This window comes from Microcebus murinus, chromosome 1 (assembly GCF_040939455.1).
Source record: "Microcebus murinus isolate Inina chromosome 1, M.murinus_Inina_mat1.0, whole genome shotgun sequence".
In the NCBI taxonomy this organism is placed as follows: Eukaryota; Metazoa; Chordata; class Mammalia; order Primates; family Cheirogaleidae; genus Microcebus; species Microcebus murinus.
Window position 1 is genome coordinate 12453392 of NC_134104.1, and position 14781 is coordinate 12468172.

The following is a 14781-nucleotide window of genomic DNA, read 5'->3' on the forward strand; positions in this document are numbered from 1 at the left end:
ATATTTTGGCAGACCTTATTGTTTATAAACTCTTTAACCCATTCTTTTCCTGAATGTTAATCGAAGCAGAATAAATTTATGTTGTCTTACATCTGTCTAGATGATCCAATGTTTTACTTCATAATGTACTAGACTTGAAGTGAGAACCTTGAAGTGAGTTTCATATATTCTGCTTACCCTTTTTTTCTTATTGGATTTTCATTCTTCGGGGACTTTATGTTCTGAAATCACTGAGATACATACCTAAAAAGCAGGTGCTTTGATGGAAAGGGAGTTTCTCTTTTTTTTTTGAGACAGAGTCTTGCTTTGTTTCCCAGGCTAAAGTGAGTGCCGTGGCATCAGCCTAGCTCACAGCAACCTCAATCTCCTGGGCTCAAGCAATCCTACTGCCTCAGCCTCCCGAGTAGCTAGGACTACAGGCATGTGCCACCATGCCCGGCTAATTTTTTCCATATGTATTAATTGGCCAATTAATTTCTATTTATAGTAGAGACGGGGTCTTGCTCTTGCTCAGGCTGATTTCAAACTCCTGACCTCGAGCAATCCACCCGCCTCGGCCTCCCAGAGTGCTAGGATTATAGGCGTGAGCCACTGCACCCAGCTGGGAGTTTCTTAATGTTCAGTTTGGGTGCTGTCATTACAAAATGTTTTTAATGGATGATTCATATCTATTTAATGGGTAAATTCTAAGTTGAATGCCATTGAACATGAAAATGTATTCTTTTTTGTATTTTATTTTTTCTCTGAACACCTGGTCACAGAAGAAGATACATTCTTATATAAAGTCTTTCATGTCTAGTCAACCAACATATTAATATTACTTCAAAAGAAAGAATTCAGATTCTAGTGGAACTAGGTTTGATTTCCAGGTCTGTTATTTATACTCAGCAATGTGGCTTTGGGCAAGTAATGTAACGTCTAAGCTTCATTTTCCTATCTATAAATGTGCAGATTTCTGGGAGGAGGGATGTGAAGGATGAAGAATCTGTTGGGTACAGTGTGCACTATTCTAGTGACAGGTGCACTGAAAGCCCAGACTTCACCACTATGCAATTTAGCCATGTAACCAAAAACCACTTGTTACCTTTAAATCTTCTGAACTAAAGAGAGATGCTCAAACTGATCAGTGATAAATTTCCACATTTTTTTTAGCTTGCATTTTTTTCTTTCCTGGCCTTGGGTCTGATGTTCTTCCTATATCAGAGTTGTTTTAAGGATTAAATGCGATAATGTATGTTAAGTGCTCAGGATGTTTTCTGTTACAGAATGATAATAATAATGGCTGAATAATGAATAACCTTTTAGTGAAAATTATAAGTACTTGGCCCATAGTTCTATGTGTGATCTACTAGATTTTCTTCTTGTCTTTCAATACTTAATTTCCTCAGTTTCTCACATTAAATCTGAATCAGATAAATCTGAGCTATCACAAAAATGAGTGTGTAATCTGTTGATTTTCTCAGTGTAAGGAGAAAAATTATATGCTTTGGGTACGTACTTAGCTGTGATATCTTTTAAATGGACACCCCATGTTGGCAAACTCTTTAGTTGACCTTTTGGATATGTCTTTCCAGCACAGGTTCCAAACAAATTTCATTGTATATCAGATTCATTCTCATTTAAAGAAATCTGACTAATCTGTTAAAATTGATCTTTTTAAAAGAAAAAAGAAGCTAGCATTTATTGGGTGTTGATTGAGTGCCAGGTACTTGCACTTAATATGTATTAACTCCCTTAATCCCATATTTATGTGAGTTTGACATTTGGTCATTTTAGAGTTTAAATGGCTTATTTAAGGTCACATGAGGGGGGGGGGGGACCAGGACCTGTGATCACCACTGTATAAATTGCCAGGTAGCCTTTCTTAGAGCTGTGTCTACCAAAGTTATTTGATATGGAACATTTTTAAATGTATCCTGTGATAGCAGAATATCAACAGATGCTTATAAAATAAATGTGAATTTGCTTTCATAAAGTAGAGAGCAAAACTTTGATTTCTGTCAATTGGGGTAAGTATAGGTTAACTACAGTCTGCCAGCTAATAAAGTTTATTGACCTAATCACAAATTTAGAGGCCTCTATTTTCTTTCAACAATAAGATATTTTGTTGGTATATATTCACTCTATGAATAGGAAAGTGGTTTCATCTTTTTTTCTTTCTTTCTTTCTAGGTCCCACCACATCAGCCAGGTCCTCCTGTAGTTGGTGCTCTCCAGCCACCTGCTTTCACACCACCTATGGGAATTCCCCCACCAGGCTTTGGTCCTGGTGTTCCTCCTCCCCCTCCTCCTCCACCATTTTTGCGCCCAGGATTCAACCCAATGCATTTACCACCAGGTATACTAAGTTGTTTGAGAAGACAATCTTTTAGAGCCTTTAATGAAGTGGTATAGAGCATAAATTGACCTTATTTTTCTTACCCTAGGTTTTCTTCCTCCTGGACCCCCACCTCCTATAACTCCACCAGTATCCATTCCTCCTCCTCATACTCCACCAATAAGCATCCCAAACTGTAAGCATGTTTTTCCGTTGTCTTCACTTATCCTTTGGAGCTGGGGGTAGGAGGGAAAGTGAACTAGTAATAGGGTCTATAGCATGGCAGAAGAATATTGACCGGGGAGATGATTAATTATTCAGCTTCACATGTTGATATAATTATATTCCTTAGCTACTATCGCTGGTATAAATGAAGACACTACAAAAGACTTATCTATTGGAAATCCCATTCCAACAGTGGTGTCTGGGGCTAGAGGAAATGCCGAATCTGGTGACAGTGTGAAAATGTATGGCTCTGCTGTGCCACCTGCCGCACCCACGAATCTGCCCACCCCTCCTGTAACCCAGCCTGTTTCACTTCTTGGTAAGTGGATTTTTTTATCATTAGTTTTTTCTCCCCTCAACTTAGGTTTTTTAAAAACAATGCAAATTTTGGTAAAATGTTCTCCAAGACTGATATATATATATTTTTTTTTTGAGGAAGCTCTTCCTCTTTTATGTGTACTTGGTCTTTACCAAGATATAACCTCAAAGATGAAATCATGTTTATTTGTCTTGAATAAAAGTTTGTATTTGCATATCTTAATTTGGTATAGAAAAATAATTAAAGTAGTCTCTATGCAAAGAAATTGATACAGGGTCCATGATTGACATAACCCTAGTCTCTTAACAGCTTTTGAAGAGATTTCTTTGACAACAGGTTTTTCTGTCTGAGCCAATTTTTATCCATCTTGAAACCCCTGGACTTTGGTAGCATTCTTTGTGTGCTGACAAAGAAATCACCTTTGATACATTGCAATAAAAATGGCATTGCTTTCTGAGTGTCGTTGCACAGCCTGAGGTACTGCTTTCCCACTCGCCCCTCAGTTTTCTCCTACTGGGGTTTATCTGTTTTACTCTTTACCCACAACTTCACTACTGTGATCAAGGGAGGTGTGCCTTAGATTGTTTATATCTCTAAGGGGGCTTACCCTTACTTGCTTAAGTTATATCACATACTTGTTATAGTAGACCATTTTTTAAATTAATAAAGTGTTATGTTTGAAGTGGTATTGCCAAGTATAATTAACACTGATTCTCCTAATGGAGAGTTAATACTTACTGCATGTTACAGTTTTCTAGCCCTGTGAGCCCCTTGTATTTTTCAGAGATATATATGTATGCACATTTGCTGTCATAATCTGAGATTTTTTAAGGAAAGAACCCATTGGTTACCTCTGAGATGTAGTACTGTGGGACATTGGTTTGTGATGGAGGACTTTTACTTTTCACCTGTACCATTCAGTATTGGAATTTTTTTATTTTGTGCATATACCACATTTATAATAAAAATCAATTTGCTTTTAAACAGCACATTGTATTCTGCCTTCCCCAAGGTTGAGCTTGGGCTGATAATAAACTTGATTTTATTTCCTGTAGTACACAGATTGAGTAATGGTAAAAGAAGATTTGGGATTAAGATTTATCACAAGTAATGTAGCAATGTAGTTACCGTAAATGATGGAAAATGATTTGTTTAATGAAGAAGTTGCTTAAGAGGTCTACATTCTAACGAAAATCATATAGTAGAAGGAACATTGGACTAGCAACCAGGGAGCCTTAACATCTTTGGATCTGTTTTGTTACACTTTTTTTTTTGGTTGCACAAGAATCCCAGAATCTGAATTGGATAGAATTTTCTGATCAACCCCTTCCCTCCACATTTCTCCCTTCTTCCCCCGCCCCCACACACACTCTTGATTATGAGTTGACTTTGAAATGAATTTCTAGTCCAGAGTCCATGAATATTAGGCCACCTGAGACTGTTTACAAAATTGTATAAAAATTGCATGTATTTGGACTTTTTTCTGGGCTTAGTAAATTTATCGAATGAGTGAAAAGGTTTCGTGTTCATTAAGAGATGAATAACCACTGCTTTCAAATAACCCTGAAAAGTACTAAGTATCTTGCCTCTGATTTAACATTTAGGTCTTGAAGACCCTGCTCTTTATTTCTTATCACCACTGAACATAAATTTATCCTGTGTCCAGTATGTGAAACAAAACACAGAAATTGATAAGCTTGGAAAAATAAACTTAGTAAGCTAAACACTTTTAGAAAAATAATTAAATCCCAAATCTTACATTTATTATTACCTGACATATCTGGGTGTCTGTCTCCCCACCCCCAGATGGACAGACCCATGAGAGAGGGACATTTGTTACATGAGTAAAGGGTAGATGGACCAGTGGTTTTCAATGCAGGGCTGTTCATATTTCACCTCTTACAATTATCTCTGTGACTTTTGAAACAAAATTTTAAAACAGAAGGCTATTCCACATTTGGAAAGGTTTAAAATTTGACATGAGATAAAAATGAAAAGTTTTATTAAACACTTTTAACAAAAATGCAGCACTTTAGTTCCAATCATAAGAAAGAAAACCTTCCATGTGCCTTCAGTCAGTAGTCTTGAATATAATATCACAGAAATTTTGACCTTTTAGAGAAATTAGATATGTATGCAAATAAAGGAGGATTTATCCAGAAGACTAACCACAATCTCATCATTTTGATAAAGGAATGTAGTAATCAACATTGCCATATTACAGTACTAAAGAATCAGTAATTAGGTTGGGGTAACCAAGTAATAGAATGCTAGAACTAAGAGGCTTTCAGGTTTCCTCCTGGTGCTCAATTGTTTTCTTTAAGATAATAAAAGGAGATGTTATGCTGATCAGAAAACAATTAAGCAGAGAAGTTGATATTATAAACTTCAATGTCCTCATCTGTAAAGGGGAATAAAAATGGCATACTAGGTTGTCATGAGGATTCGATGGGCTAACATATATAAAACACCTGACACAGGGTAGGTGCTTATTACAGGTAAGAAATGTCATAGATGATGTTTAGAACTCCTAGAGAAGAATATTTATACTTTGCAATTCTAAAATCATACTAGCTGGGCACAGTGGTACATGGCTGTAGCCCCAGCTACTCCAAGGAGACTGGGACAGGAAGATCAAGAGTTTGAGCCCAGCCTAGGCAAAATAGCGAGACCTCATCTAAATGTGTGTGTATATATATATATAATTATTTAGTTGTAATTCATTTTAAACTGTTATGTTTGTTGGCAGAAAGAGGAAGCAAACTTTTTAGGTAAAAATGTATCTTGACATAGTTACTTCCGATATTTTCAGGGTACATTAGACAAAGTTATAAGTTCACACATATTAAAGTTTCCTTAGTTGGCTTACTGAGAAAACGTGTTAGTCTTAGTGATATTTCATTTAAATAGCACAACTTGTTAACCATTGAGTGAAAATTAACTGAGTTCTTGAATCTTGATTTGTGAACTGTGGCAATATTTTTAAAGTAGTAGGGGCCAAACAAGTGTTCAACAGATCTCCAAAAATTGTGTACTGAGGCCTGATTATACTAGGAAGAGGCAGTGTGGTGCCTTAAGGAAGGTTTGGTTTAAAGAGTTTTCTGTATCATCAGACTTAAATGTGGGTATTAGTTTGGGAGTAATGGGCGAGGTCGATGTAGCTCACAGTATTGAATTTGGAGAGAACTTCATCTTTTAGAGATTTTGATTCTTTTAGCAATACTGATAATGTGAAAATATAAAATTACTTGATGCACAATAATTCATTATTGATTTTTAAAAATTTTCACACATCAAAATAGCTAGAATGGTGGTAAACTTAACATCCTACAGTTTTTGGTCACTTAGGAGAGAAAGAATATTAAAGATGGTAGCAATTCAGTTCCTTCTCTTTACTGTAATAAGTGTCTGTGTTTACTTTTCAGAAACTTTTGTATAATTTGTATCTCTAATATGATGTACAGCATATTTTTTATTAAAAAGTTCATTGTAAATGTGAAGTTTGGGTTCCTTTGGTTTTCCAAACAATAAAAAAATCCACAAAAAAAAGTTTGTTTGTGTTACCTATCTCTACTGTGTTACCAGTATATCCAAAATATCTTTTCAAGCAAAAACTGTTATAGGGTGAACTCATTCCTTTTGTGGAAAATTAAATCCTCTTCTTGAAAAATACATTTATTTATTATCAATATGAAGAGATTCCCCCAATTTTTGTCACACTACTATAGATGATGGTGAAGTTTATAATAAGAATTGGATATTTGTAAGTTCTCTTCTTATTTGTAATTTTTGTTATCAAAGTTTAAAGCAAGAGTCACAAGTTGGTTGCCTCTAGGCTGAACTGCTAGACAACAAACAGTGTAAGGCACCTCTCAGCCCTGGCACAGCTTCATAGACATTTGAGTTGATGATCCCCAGATTTGGACACCTCAAGAAATTATGTGGACAGAATTGGTTTGCAAATTATATTTAAACAGGTGTGTGTTTGCTTTTATGCGATAGTTATCCCTAAAACTGCCTAGAAGATGAATAATTTTACCAGCAATTTCAATAATTGCTTTAACATTGGTATTTTATTTGTGGTCATTTCACTTAGCTTTTGATTTCTCTGCCCAGTCTGTCTAGAATTTTCTCATTTTTTTATAGCTCAGTTTTTAGCAACATTTAAATTAGAACATTAGAGCACCAATCTAACACTAAAAGGAAGCTTGAAGAAAATTCTAGAAAGTAGTGTTTAAAAATATTACTATACCAAATTTTTTAAACATGAGTTTTAATATTTTTTTCTTATTTTGAACTTTACTATAATGTTTGGTTACATTACAAGCTAGAAGAATATACCAGGTGTTTGATTTGGTACCCAAAAACTGTTGACCGTCCTATAAAAGTGTTCTTTGAAAACTTTCAAATATTTGAAAAGGTATTCTAAATATTGCATGATGTTGTTCCACTAGTGTTAAATACTCATTACAGTGCCTTCAACTTAATGTATAACATTGTTCGGTGGATATAGGGGATAATTCAAAATAGCAATTAATCCACAAATATTTGCCTTGGATATGAATTTATGCATGAACACTATTTTCTCAGAAGGCAAAAAGCACCTCAGACAAAACATGGGGAAAGTTTTGTGCAAAAACTTGAACTTTCTTACCACATTGTCTCAATGTCTTACTGGGCTGTCACTTCCTAGGGTGCTATCAAGTGCCAGCCTGAAAAGTGTCTTAAATTTAAATCTCTCTGAGGGACATCTTGAGTAAAGTGGAAAGGGGTAGAAACTCTGGGCTCTAGATTGATTGTGATAGGCAAAGATTGCTGTGAAGAATTTCAGGTAAGATTTTTTTCAGCTGACATTGAAAATAAAATTGCTTATAGTTAATCTCATTTAGTGACAGGTTAACTGTAAATTTCAAATTTATCGACTCAGTGAAATTTTTAACTTGGCTGTTATGCTTTGTCAGTTATAGTAATACTTAGCAGTTATTAGCATACAAACTGAAATTCTAAAAAGCAAATATGAATGATCTATAGGGAAATTGACCATACAGAGCCTATTGGACATTACACTGCAAAAAAAGATAATCATCCATCTCTGATTTTGTTTGAAATTCTTTTTTTCGTAGATCAGATGTTATCAAAACATGTTACACTTAAGCTAAAAATAGATATTTTTTATCTATTTTATCTCAGTATACCTACATTATGTATTATTGAAAACTCCAATTTCTCTTAAAGATCTCTTGCTAAGCATGATTTTTAATATGTTAATGTATAATGCAATCCGAAGTGTACTTTTTTTATTCTTTGAAAACTAGCTCCTTGTTTTTCATTCTCTCCAGCTCTCAGAACACAGTGCCTACTGTAAGAATCATTTGGGAGTGTTTTCAAAATAAATATGCCTGAATGTTATTCATTGGTGACTCTAGGCAAAGGAGATCATGTATTGGTTGTACTCTATATTATTTCAGTTTTCTACAGGTCTGAAATTCAAAAAGGAAAACACTTGATTTAAAAAAAAACAAAATTACCTAGGTATATGCCTAGGAATCCTTGGGAATTGGCAGAAAAGATAAGAATGGTTGGTAATCTTTTTTCTTTGTGGGAAAATTTCCTTTTAAATTCATGCATAATGCCACAGTGACACTCATTCTTGTTGGTATCAAGTCAAAAAAGGTGGAACTGCAACTAAGAACAGAAAAGGAAGTTGAAAGAAAAATGCAGCCTTCTCAAAGTTTAAGTCCTCCTAGGTTTAACGCTGGAAGGATTCTCACCACCCTGCGGAGAGACCTGGAACTTGTAGCCTCTATTCTTATGCCCTGAGAGATACCTTGTTTGCTCATGACCTCTGCAACCACCATTCTCTCATACATTCAGCGTATATCTATTCAATATGATGGTGTGTGCCAGTTACCCCTCTAGGTGCTAATGATACCAGGATGAACAAAACAAAACCTTTCTTCCTGAATTTTATAATCTAGTAGGGACTTGAATAATAAGTAAATTAATAATTTCACATGGACATATTTCTATGAAGAGAGTGTAACAGGTTAGAAGATTTGAGGGTGTAATGTGGGATGTGCTATTTTGTTTTGAAGGGGGGATGTGCTATTTTAAAGGGAATGGCCACGAGCAACTGAGGAGGTGCCATGGATGGAGAAACCTGAATAGAGAGTACACCGTGTAAATATGGAGGAAAGGCAGTTCGGGTAAAGGGAAAATCAAAAGTAAGGGGGCCTGAATTGAGAGGGAACTTGGTTTGTTGAGGAAAACGGGGCAGGGGAGCAAGTGTCACAGTGGCAGAAGGTGAGTTTAGAGAAGGTTGTTGAGGGTCAGGAGGGTACAGTGTGATGGGAAGTGGTGTAGGGTTTTGAACTGTGTCATGATCTGATTTGTGTTTTCTAAAGGATTACTATGGCAATTATAGAGAAAACAGACTATAGGAGTTGATAAGAGTGGAAAGGGAGATGGGTTTGGATGCTGTTGCAGCAGATGAGATGCGATTGGGGTCACATTGGGCTACGTGTTTGCAGTCTGAGTATTAAGTGTTGCCTTACTTAAATATAGAATGTGAAAGAAAGGGAATCAAGAATGACCTAAGTTTTTTCCCTGAGCCATTGGTAGAATGTAATTGCCATTCCTGAAGTGTGCAAATCCGTAGAAGTAGGTTTGGAGGGAGGATATGAAGTTAAAATGTTGGATATTTTAACTTTGATACCCAGGTGCAGATGTCAAGTAAACAAGCAATTCTGATGTCCTCAGCAGATCAAGATAATATTTAAAGCCACAAGAGTGTGTGAGATTACCTGATGAGGGTAAATAGAAAAGTAGTAAGAGGGCTGAGCCCAAAAATTGTTTAGCATTTAGCAGTTAAGAATATCGTATGAGAGCTAAGACATACATAGTTCCATGTGCCAGAAACTCTTTTAAGCAGTTTGTATATATTAAATCATTTAAGCTTTATAGTCAGTCCTCTGAGGTTATTCCCATTTTAGAGATGAGGAAACTGAAGCATGTGGAGATGAAGCAACCTTCCCAAGGTCACATAGCTGTAAGTAGCAGAGCTAGAATTCAAGATAACCTTACTCCCCTGGGAGCCTGTGCTTTTAACCACTATCCTATACTGTCTCTCCAGCAAAGGATACTGAGAAGGCACAGCCGGTGGGCCAGGATGCAAAAGTAGAGGGAGGTATTCTGGAAACAGGTAAAGAGAGGTCCCAGGGAATAGAGAGGGAAGAACCATCGGATGACACTAGTGGATCAGGAAAGCAGAGACTTGGCAACTGTATTTAGCAAAATGAATGCTCTTGGAGACCTTGAGAAAAGTGTTTTCACTGGAATGATGGTTTCAAAAGCTCAATTTATATGGAGTCAGGAAAGACTGAGAGGTGAAGAGTGGATGTAATTATGATTTTGAACATCTAAGGAGACTTATATAAAGTCCTGTATATAAAGACTTATATGTAGGAGAAGAGTAAAATCAAGTAATACCTGAAAGGAGATGGAAGGTGAAGGAATTTATTTATTTTTGTTCTTGTTTCCTAAGGAGGACAAAACTACAGCATATTTATTATTGGGAAATCAAGTAGTTGGGGGGGGGGAATTGACTTTGGTGCAAGAAAGAAGGGGAATATGTTAGGCTAATGTGTGGGTGAGAAGGGATGGATCCAAGATGCAAATAAAGGGCTTAGCCTTTGGAACACAGACGGTCACAGAAGGAGTAATGTGGACACGGGTGCAGGTAAATTGTTAAATTCGGTGGTAGGTAGATGAAAAAGTCTTTATAAAAACTTTTATTTTTTTTAATGATAAACCAACTAGAAATCAATAAAGTGCAGTCTATCCTTATGATGGGATATTACTTGGTAATAAAAAATGTATCCATACATACTACAAAATGGATGAACCTTGAGAAGATACGCCAAGTAAAAGAAGCCAGTCGCAGAGGACCACGTTCTATGATTTCATGTATATGAAATGTTAACAATAGGCAAATATACAAACAGAAAATAGATTATGTGGGCTGGGGTGGGTGAGGGGGAAAGTTGGGGGGAGTGGGAATAGGAAGTGATGGCTAATGGATGCAGAGTTTCTTTTGAAGGTAATGAAAATGTTCTAAAGTCGATTATGATGGCTGCCCAATTCTGTGAATATACTATAGTGAACCATTGAATTGTGCACTTTACATGGTGAATTACAGGCTATGTGAAATTTATCTTGCTAAAATTGTTATAAAACAAACCAGCTAAGAGTGGAGAGGATTAAGAAGAAACGTGAACATGTGAAATAAATAGGACATGAGAGTGAATTACTAGGAAAATTTAAGATTGTTGGCCAGAATTAAGGGTTCACTTGTGGTTACAGTTTCAAAATATAAAATGAGACCAGTTTGCATGGGGGGGGGGTGACCCCCCAGCCATGTTCAGGTACAGATTAGGTAGAAGAGTTGCATTTAAAACCAATGTTGGGATTTATCCAAGGCAACTGTGGTGAGGGAGAACCATGGACTCCAAGGCAGGTAAGGGGAAATGTAGAGACATGAAGGGCATTGGGGGCACAAGCCTGGTGGGATCCTAGATTGTTTTGTGAAAGAAGTCCTAGAGAGAATGACCTGGAAAGAGAAGGGGGGGGTCAGGGGGTAGGGGACTTGAAATTGAGAACTTGAAAGTAATTATTGGTGAACATCTAGAACCTCCTACAGGCAGTGGCTGGGGTAGAATGGAAGACAAGGTCATTGACAGAAGAGGTAGAGGAACTGACTCCTCACCTTTTCTGACGTCCCATCTGTCCTTCCTTCCTCTGCCCTCATCTCTTACCTTTTCACATAGCAAGTCCTGTTTTTCTTTAAAGATCCCACTTAAAATTCACATCCCCTATGAAATCATCTAACTGTTGAAAAATTGATCACTCCCACAGTATTTAAATCAGACCTTTTACATCTTAGGTTTTATATCTGTCTCCCTGATTGCATATATTCTGTGGTCCTTCTTGGCAAAAAGCTGTCCTATTTATGTACTTTTGGTATCCCTTATCTACATTCTCATGAGATTTCATAGTCAACATTAGACTCCAACTATGAGAGCAACCTTCTCCCTTCCCCTGCCTCCCTTGTAGCCCTTTAATGTACTTGTTCTGTATTTCACACAATTCCAAATATCTTTGCTGTAGATGTCAATGGCATCTCCTTTTAAGTTTTTAATTGTAAAACAATTGTTTTTTGGATCATCATGGGAAATAGTTTAGTCTGGCTTATTTTGAGTTAAGCTCCAGTTTATTTCCTGTTCTTCTCAAATTGGAATACAGACACTTGGGGCTGTTTTTTGTCTGCCCTAAAACCTTGCTGTATTAGAAATTTATGTTTTCCTAGGTCTGAGCTCTTTTTTGTTTCATCTGTATTCTGGGGGAGTTAGCAGCATGACTTTTCTCTTCTGAGCGCTAGGTATGTACATAATCAACGTCTTAAGAACATTTCCATGATGGTTGCCTAGGCCCCTCTGATGATCAGTATTACCACATGAAATTTATCATGTCTCCAAAAATGACTTCCCTTCCTAAATTCCTGGTCTTGTATTAATACCTCCATCTACTCAGTCATTCAAAGCAGAGAGCGGTGCCCCTTCATCTCAGACTCACTCAGTCCTGCCCACTAAATGTCTTCAGCGTGTCCCTCATCTGTTGTTCCTCGCTCAGTTAGGTCTCTTATCACCTTCTACTAGGTTCTTGAAATAAGAGCCTAACTACCCTCAACGGGCCTTTCGTCCTTGCTTTCCTGCATACTACTTGTCAAAGGAGTATGACAATCATAGGATCGTTCATTCCTGCTATAAATCCTTTGATGGTTTCCCGAATCACTTCAGGTCAAAATCTAGGTTCCTTCTCATGGTGTATAAGGCCTCTGAACTGCCCTGACACACTTGTTCAGCCTTGTAAACCTCATCTGTATTTTTACCTCTCTTTAGTTTTCATAAAATATTGTTCTATTGCAGTTCTGTAAGCATACTTTGCGGCTTCACCTTGCTCAGCCTTTCCAAAAGCTGCTAATCTTGGCAGTAATATCCTTCCTTACTCATGTTGGCCTTGTCTATTCTTCCCTTCCTTTAGGACCTAATTCAGTCATCCCTGTGACTCCCACTCAGATTCACACACCATCTTTATCACTTCCACCTTTATATCACCATGCTAGCTTGTGCCATCTTTTACAGCAATTGAAATTTGTCTATGTCTACTAAACTTTATACCCTTTGAAGGAAAGGACTGTGTTTTGTTTATATCCTCAGCCCATTAAATGTGTCAGTAATGTAAAGTTCATATATTCAGTACATGAGTGAATGAATTGGGTTTCTTTAAAATCTATAACTCCAGAAAACTTGACAGTGATGCACATCATACTTCCAGATAAAATGAATCACTGCTTTGAATCCCCATTTGACCTGGATAACTCACTCTATATTCCACTGGTATATACATAATGCTAGCTTTCCTAATAAAAGTTAAAGTTCAGCTAGATAACCTACCAAAGGCTTCTGCCACCTAGTATATTTTTATTAAATATAGCTTTTATTATAAAAGCAATACATGTTCACTACAAAGGGGTTAAAAGGGGATTACAGATAAAAATTCCTGTGGTCTGAAGGTCATTTGAGACTGGGAATATTCTATCAGGGAAATATATAAATTTTTGTTGGTTCATAAAGAACTAAAAGGAGACTCGGCCTCTGATGCATCTTTCTAGCATTATTTACAAATGAAGGGATTCAGATGTGTAATATTATTGGCAAATCCCAACTACAAATATCCACATGGATGAAATAGATGAGTTAGGCAATTTTTTTCTTTATTAATAAAAATACTGTGCTTTATAGGAGGTTTAAGTGTATGATTAGTATAACTATTAACCCTGTAAAGTCAATCTATAGACACCCTAAAATGTATGCTATAAAGGACCTAAGAGATGTGGTCCTACAGACTGAGGTTTATGTTACAATCATTGCCCATTTTATCTCTTCTGTACAAGGTTGAGATGGACTTGTATCCTTTGGGACACTGTCAGATAGCTGAGAAAGCCAAGTCTTCATGGGGAAATCAGAAATAGGACCTTCCCATTGCCCTGCACTGTGTTTCCTTTTGAAGATTCATCTCAAAACAGATCTTTGTTTTGTAAACATTAGTGTTTAAATGGTGCCTATTGCATACTAACTACATGAGGCATTTTAATATGGACTTAAGTATAGCATGTAATCAAAAATTCTAGTTCTAATAAGATGCTTTGCAACCTTCTCTCCCCATTTTCTAGTGTTATTTTAAATTTTACTATGGCCCCTTGAACCTATAGATAGGTACTGGGATGTGCTACACTGACCTCCATAACAGTAGACATTGGTCATTTTAGTCCTTGAAAACCTTTCCTAATACTTTCCTGAAAGTAAAGTTCAGTTTGTTTTAGATGCTTCTATATAATAACTATTAAAAGAGGCTATACCTGGGTATGCACATTTTCTGTTGTTTGTTTTGAATTAAAGTCCACAGATGTTGGGACTATACTAATCCTTTTAAAAAGTGAGCAAAAGGGCATGCTTTTGTTGCCCAGTGTGTGGTATATACTTAATAAATATTCACTAAGTGATGTGAAGAATGTTTCAGTTTGCCATTGAGCTTTATTTCCATATACCACATTTCCTGAGCCCCACTGGGCCTCAGTCAGAATGACTTGGGCTCCCCACGAGCAACGCCGGAGAGTGGGTCTTCACTGAGCTTTATTTCAGTCTGAGCTGTGGTATAAGTGGTGGTCCTATATATGTTTATTGTCTCAGATTGTCCTAAGAAAGTCTGAAGAGTCTGAAGGGACAAAGTTATCACCTTATTTGTCCATTTCACAATTTCTGGCTTTTGCTATAGTAATTAGCATTTCCCAACTTTAGACCTGG

The 14781-nt window shown here is 36.6% G+C and overlaps 1 protein-coding gene across 6 annotated transcripts in view; it reads left to right on the forward strand.

Moving 5' to 3' along the window:
* Nucleotides 1–14781, forward strand: part of SCAF4 (SR-related CTD associated factor 4) — a 64575-nt gene that overhangs the window by 46650 nt on the left and 3144 nt on the right. For 4 of the 6 annotated variants that reach the window (XM_012780918.2, XM_012780921.3, XM_012780919.3 and 1 more), the window contains exons 17-19: nucleotides 2172–2337; nucleotides 2426–2512; nucleotides 2669–2860. In XM_012780918.2, the coding sequence (XP_012636372.1) occupies nucleotides 2172–2337; nucleotides 2426–2512; nucleotides 2669–2860 (445 nt within the window). The remainder of the gene's footprint in view (nucleotides 1–2171; nucleotides 2338–2425; nucleotides 2513–2668; nucleotides 2861–14781) is intronic. The other 2 variants (XM_012780922.2, XM_076000499.1) reach the window with 2 other exon arrangements.